We start from the raw sequence: 6,705 nt of genomic DNA on the forward strand, positions 1-6,705 counted from the left end.
ACATTCATTAAATAAAAGCAGGGCACTTCCCAATAGGGAACACTATTATTAGCAATGAAATCATCAGTAGAACAAAAGTAAAACTCTAACACAACACGTAAGACTTTCCAACATTTCAAAAGTATTGCATTCCTATTCTCCAGAACCGGCCACTGGTATTTGAAGCGGGGGGGCTTGGAAGTGGTATTAAGCATAGCTAAAAGATTGAAGAGGCCTAAAGCGTCGACGTTTTAAAAATTTAACACAAAGCACAATAATTCTTAGCTGATGCAAGAACCTTGAAAACAGAAAATATTTACCTCTCCAAGGAGTATTTGTCAAAAAAAGGATTTTTTTTTTTTCATCCTTTGTAAGAACGGCACACTGGGGCAATGAACATGGCAATAGCAAAGCAAGAGCAAGAGGGAAGCCGGTGCAAGTTGTTTAGCCTCTCTTTATGGAAAACAAAAGGCCAAATGTTGATGAAACATTTAAGGCAGAATTTATTTTAACTCAGCTCAGGGCTATCAACCGAGGAGTTTAACTGTCAAAACACAAGAAAGCTTTTTTCGCCGTGCATATAAATTTTTCAGAAATGTTTTTCGGTGCATCACTTGTTGGAAACACTATGGATCACTTTTGTCTTTAGTGTATCAGGATATTGATGTCAAAGTGTGGTTCTGGCTACAGTCAGTGGCAAAAATAAAACACACAGAAACTATCTATCTATCTATCTATCTATCTATCTATCTATCTATCTATCTATCTATCTATCTGTCTGTCTGTCTATCTACCTATCTGTGTGAAAATTGTCGAGATCAGCAGCCTCTCTGACCTGTAATGATGGCCACAAATCTTCAGTGTTGTGCTTCTCCACAGGTCAGCACTGCCGTCCACAGTGAGCCATGACTTTGCCACGTGGAACCATTAACTACACACTAACGCAATGATATATGCTGACTGGACCATTTTACTGTATGATGCTAGCTGTGCATGTGCTCCTGAATTATGACACAAAAAGTTTCGTGTGTGTTTGTCTCTACACATGGCAATGTAGTTGTGTTTTAATTTTGCAACAGTAGTGCTATTATATTTTAATTGGTAGTTACTTCACATGCACTGCTCACTTTCTTTCTGTCTTTGTTGCTGGTACAGGTTATTGATATACTTCATAAACACACACACACACACACACAACTTCAGCACACGTGTTAATCTGGCGATTTGTGGTGAACGCACGTCAGCTTGTTCCGCCAGTCTTTGAGAGGTGAAATGAGATGAACATGTAGATACAGTCATCCCTTTACATCATCTCTCTCTCTCCCTGTATGTAAAGGTCAGTGGTTTTAATGAGAGGACTGCCGAGGTCAGAGGAGCCAGAGGGCTCCACCTCCCTGACAGGCCCCATGACTCCAAATGTGCTGTTAGCATGCTAATCCTTGCAGGGGCTCCATGAGTGCTCCCCGCTTTGGCTTGGTGCGGTCATCTCTCACTGTGACTAACTGGCTCCCTGCTCGGCCATCAGCCGTCCCCCATCTGACAGTCCCCTCCAATAATAATGGACAACAGAGGCAGTGCTGCCTTGACAACGGCCCTCCTGACAAATTAGGCTCACTGTACTCCCTGCTCTGGCTCCGCCTCTTGTTTCCCTCTTGTTGCTTGGCAGTTCTGGGCTGTGCCAGGACAGGGGTGGCGGGTGCGGTGTGGCGCCGGTGGTCGAGTTTACTTTGGTAAGAATCGACCTCCTCTGTGACACATGTTGCCTTTCTCCCTGACAAAACCCTCAAAATCGTTTGCGATGCGCCTTCATAGAATCGAGGCACAATGTGGGGCCTGAGCGCGCATTCTGAGCTGAGCTGAGTAGAGGATTCTGGGCCAGGGAGGAGAGGAGGAGCACATAAAACACACAGACACACTCACACACACACACTCACACACACACACACACTCACACACACACTCTCTTCCCAAACCAAATGCGAGAGGAGGAGAGAGAAGGATCCCACAGAGAGGATGATGCAACGAGAGTGAAATTTTTCGGCCAGAACACATGCTGCATTAACGCAGACCTGCAGGACGAAAAAACACACACACACACGCGCTTCGTTGTCTCTTTGTTCAAAGCCAAATTTGGTTTTATCCTTTTCAGACGGTACTCCTCTAATGGCAACCTGTAACACCTAATTGCCGGCAATAAAACACAGCATGGGTCTTTCATGTTTTTGGCATCATGACTTCCTGGCTTCACCAAACACAATGAGCCCAATGATCTGTTCTGAACCTGCTCCCCTGACACACTCAGTTAAAAGGGCTGACATATCAAAACCATAGGCGTTCAGTGGGAACCATAACTCCCTTTATGACCGGCATAGATTATAGCCCCCATCTGTAGCATAAACCATCTGCAGTATGGGTAAATTTAAACAAGATTACTATTGGTCATTACTCTGCATCTCCACTTGTTTGATTTCAAACATATTAAATTGTAAATGATCATATTCTCAAGTATTGATATTAAACTACAAAACCAACAGCCAGGGCGTCATCATTAATAATCACAGTTGCGAGCTAGTGGCGTCTTCTTTTGGAAGCAGATAACCTGCAATAAAGACCTGTGACATTGTGTTTACATCTCTTGCCAGGTCAAAATGGACTATTTGGCCCGGACCTAAATGAAGTTTCAGCACCTGCTTTGACTTTGAGCTGGTCTCTGGCGTTGTAACTACTTTAACTGTCTGAGCTCACGGCGAGAGCTGTTGCTAATGTATTTAGTTTGGCCAAGGACAAATATATTACTTGCATTAAATTACCACCAAATGAAACAACAGCAGTAAAATGAGCTTGGTGACAGTTGCATTTGCATTTGCTTGGAAAAACTAAGATGTAGACAATAAAGGTTTGGCCTGGAACACAATACTGCCTGAAGATGTGACAGCAGTAAACAATAGATAACACCTTCAGTTATTAAATGTCTTCCCCATATCATCACAGCTCAATTGCCCCGGTGATTATTACACGAAATCAGGCTGATGAATAGCGCTAGCAACCATATCTACACCTTCTCCTCTTGAATAGATCCCCACTTCCCATGCTGCATTGCCAGAGAGAGGAGAAAGAGAAAGGGCTGGCTCTTTGTGCTAGCCGTGCCTCTCAGCCCCGTTGTGCTTGGTAGCAGCAGCAGCAGCCGGTGACCATTATAAATGGCCTCTATTAGCATGGCTCGGTCGCAGAGGGGAGAGAAATAAAATCATTGGGAGAATGTAGGCCTGCACTGGTGTCCCTGCGCCCGCTCCCAGCCTCTGCAGACCCCCGTCCCGTGCTCCCCTCCTCCCCGCTCCCTTCAACCCTCCATTCCAAGGGGACAGAATCCTAAAGACTAGATTACGAGTGATACATGGAGTCATTATGGGGAGGGTTATGGCAATAGTATCACAGCCACGGCTGACAATGGCTATAATAGGGGTCTCTTTCTTCAGAGGTAGCATTACCATAGTAAAAGCTGTTTCTTTAGGCTTGTTGATGTACAGCAAAACAGGACGGCCTTTTATTACCTGCCGTAGCAGGAAAAGCTCTGTATTATCTGACTAAAAACATGCTTATTTCTTTGTTAAAGTGCCATGTCTCTTTGGGTAAAGTTAAATGAATGCAACAGTATCCCCAGATGAGGTATTACATTGTTAGTGTTGACATTTTCCAAGTGGGCCATTTGAAAAAAACGGAGGCAGGACAAAATTGTAAAGGAAATAGCAGTTGATCATCTACAATCTGCGGTTCAAGCTGAGGCTTTGTACTACCTCAGCCATTATCCAACATGATGCACTGTCACTGAACTGGCAACATGTCAGTGCAAGTACATAAAGGAAGACAAAGGGAGGGAAAGAGGGAAAGCAAAGAATGAAGTGCATCAAGCAGAGTTAATGAAAGGAGAAAAGATGGAAGAGAAGAATAGAAGAGGAGTTTTCTGGTGGGCAGTTCTATAGACTTCCCTCCACTGGAGCATTTCACACCTTAAAGGGTCATCATGCCCTCGGTTTGACTCTCTCTACTCTATGGAAGGACTCTGAAAAATGCGAGAGGCTGAGGGGAAAAAGGGAGAGGGAAGAGTGATGAAAGATCATAACATGTACATACATAGATTTACATTTGTACAAAATGTACAATATTTAAAATGGCACCGTTGAGTCGAAGCTGTTCAGCTGCTTGTTGACAACAGTGAGCCTGAACATTACAAATAAAATCCAGGAAAAGGTGCAACAGTTTTAAATGCAAACGACCATAACCAGGGTGAAATTAAAACAGTTAAAACGGCTTTAAACAGCTTTCATTTCCAAGACACAGAAAAATAGATACAGCATGAATTATTTCTCTTCAAAATATTTGGATATTTGCTTGAAACAGTATTTACTCTTGTCTCAAACTCCTGCTGTGATAGCTTTCCATACCTGATTCATGTTATGCTGTGTAGTCTCCAGTAAAACTAGTATGGCGGCAGTGTACACAGTCACTTTGCCTGCTATTTGTGGGACATGCTGTCTTTTACAGCTAATTTGGGAATCTTCAGTGGAAACCTCAGGAAGGTGTTTGGAGTCTGTGGAGGGAATACGGCCTTCAAGCAGCTTGCAGTGAGCCAGTGAGCTGGTGAGCCAGGGAGTAGCTAGAGCCTCCAGCTAGTTAAAATATGAGCGCAGCGGGGGCTCGCTAATGAAAGCGGGGTTCCAGCCCGGGAAACAGGGCCGTATATCGCAGTGAGGAGACAGTTCTTAGAATCAGCTGGCGAGCCGTGCCTATAGTTCTGGGGCCACTGGTGATTAACTGTCCAACAGGGAGTCGCTACTACAGCTGGGCTATTAATAAAAGATAACCCCCCCCCCCTCTTCTCTTCTCCACCTCTTTGGTTTCCCCCATGCCTGCAGACAATCTCCGCCCTCTGGAATTATTTGTATATCATAATCATTTCCTGACACATGGTGCATGTCACACATTGTTTACATGGGGCAGAGGGTACTTTAAAAAGGGGGGGGGGGGAGCTCCCAAAACATGATAGCTCATTCTTAATGTACTTGCTCTCATGGGAGATGTCCTGCAGGTATAGCAGATCAATTAGTGACCTCTCATTAGATGGTGATTTGCAGAGAACGACCCTTCCCTTGAGAGGGGAAAATAAAACACATGGCTAAAGCACCAAAAATACAAGGCCGGTCGTTAGGATTACACCACAAGGCCTTGTAACATTGCTACCACCAAAAGTTTATTATAATTCACTGGCATCATTACTGTAACAAATGAGCCTGCTGTGCATCAGTCAGGGTTATTATAGGGAGCGGTATAAAAGTAGACCTTGGTAATAAGATGAACACGGTTAGAAAGTTTTCAAAATTAAAACACATTTCTGTGCAATTTACATTTCTGTTTTGTAGTCTAGTAACTCAGATCACCAACACATTAAAAAAAAAAAAAAAAAAAAAGAAGAAGAAGCTCAAAGGCTGTGCCAAAGTACAATATATTCATAGGCCTACTCCTCTTGTACTGCACACGTGCACGCGCGAGCCCCTTCCCCGCCACCCCCCCCAACACCCACCCACCCACTCCTCCACACACACACACACACACACACACACACGGAGAGAGTTACGGGCAACAGAGTGTACGGTGCTGCGGGCAATCAAACACAGCCTCCCCGCTATTGCAACGTGAGAACGTGAGGTTAATGGCCTGGATTTAGCGCCGTAGTGAATGAAAGCACGTTTACAACCGCCGGACTGGACGCGTGAACACTCCCGTGCACGCTGCCCAAATAGGAGCATCGCTCCTCCTGATATCACCCTACATAAATTCATGCCGTCGTGACTCCCGATTCGTGACACTCTCATGCTTGGATGTGTTTCCTCGGTAAGATGGAAAATGATGCACCGAATTGGGCAACGCATGACAAGTCTAACAAAAGAATAAATATCTTTTTCTTTTTTTTTTTTTTCTTTCTTTCTTTTCCAACAACAACATGCATAAAGTCATTCAGGCTTCAGCCTCAGAAAAATTGCACAATTTCCTAACAGCCGTGCAGCTCTACCTCTGAAATCCTGCACGATTTAGGATCCTCACTCTCACCGACGTGTGACAGATTTCACACTGACACAAAAAAAAAACAAAAAAAACAAGTCGAGCCATAGTTGTCTCAGGAAATATGGGCATGACCCACCTTTGTGCATGCCCGTGAAGCGGTCCTTCAGCACAGTGAGCTCGTAGATCTTGCCGAACTCCTCGAAGAGGGGCCGGAGGTCCTTCTCGTCCAGGTTGCGGGGGATCTGACCGATGAAGAGTTTGATGGCATCGTGGTCCTTCATGGGGATGGTGGCGGGGCAGCCCACCGGGCTGTGGCTGTGGCTTAATCCGTTCACGAGCCCGTTCGTGCTGGCGGAGACCACACCGACACCGTGCACCGTGCCGTCCACCTGCCCGTTGGTTAAAGTTGCCATCTTCGGACCGGCCAGTGAGTTGGGATGGGTACAACAGCAGCAGATGGTGATGGTGGAGAATCGTTTTTTTTACGTTGAAAAAAAAAAAAAGCTGGTGGAAGTCTTGGTCAAAATTTGGTTCCGAGACCAAGCCGTGCCAGAGCTGATTCCGCTCTCGTCCTATCAAAGCCAATATTTACACTGATGTGAAAACACATGTAGCATTTGGCGAAGACGCATATCAAAAGCGCGCAATGCCGTTGGTCCCGGTAGA

The 6,705-nt window shown here is 45.0% G+C and overlaps 1 protein-coding gene across 3 annotated transcripts in view; it reads right to left on the bottom strand.

Moving 5' to 3' along the window:
* Nucleotides 1-6,452, bottom strand: part of celf4 (CUGBP, Elav-like family member 4) — a 76,840-nt gene extending 70,388 nt beyond the window's left edge. For 2 of the 3 annotated variants that reach the window (XM_070850884.1, XM_070850875.1), the window contains exon 1: nucleotides 6,176-6,320. In XM_070850884.1, coding sequence (XP_070706985.1) covers nucleotides 6,176-6,320 — 145 coding nt within the window. Of the gene's footprint in view, nucleotides 1-6,175 lie in introns of all 3 variants that reach the window. The other variant, XM_070850868.1, reaches the window with a different exon arrangement.
* Between the last annotated feature and the right edge of the window lie 253 nt (nucleotides 6,453-6,705).

This window comes from Pempheris klunzingeri, chromosome 2, assembly GCF_042242105.1.
Source record: "Pempheris klunzingeri isolate RE-2024b chromosome 2, fPemKlu1.hap1, whole genome shotgun sequence".
NCBI lineage: Eukaryota > Metazoa > Chordata > Actinopteri > Acropomatiformes > Pempheridae > Pempheris > Pempheris klunzingeri.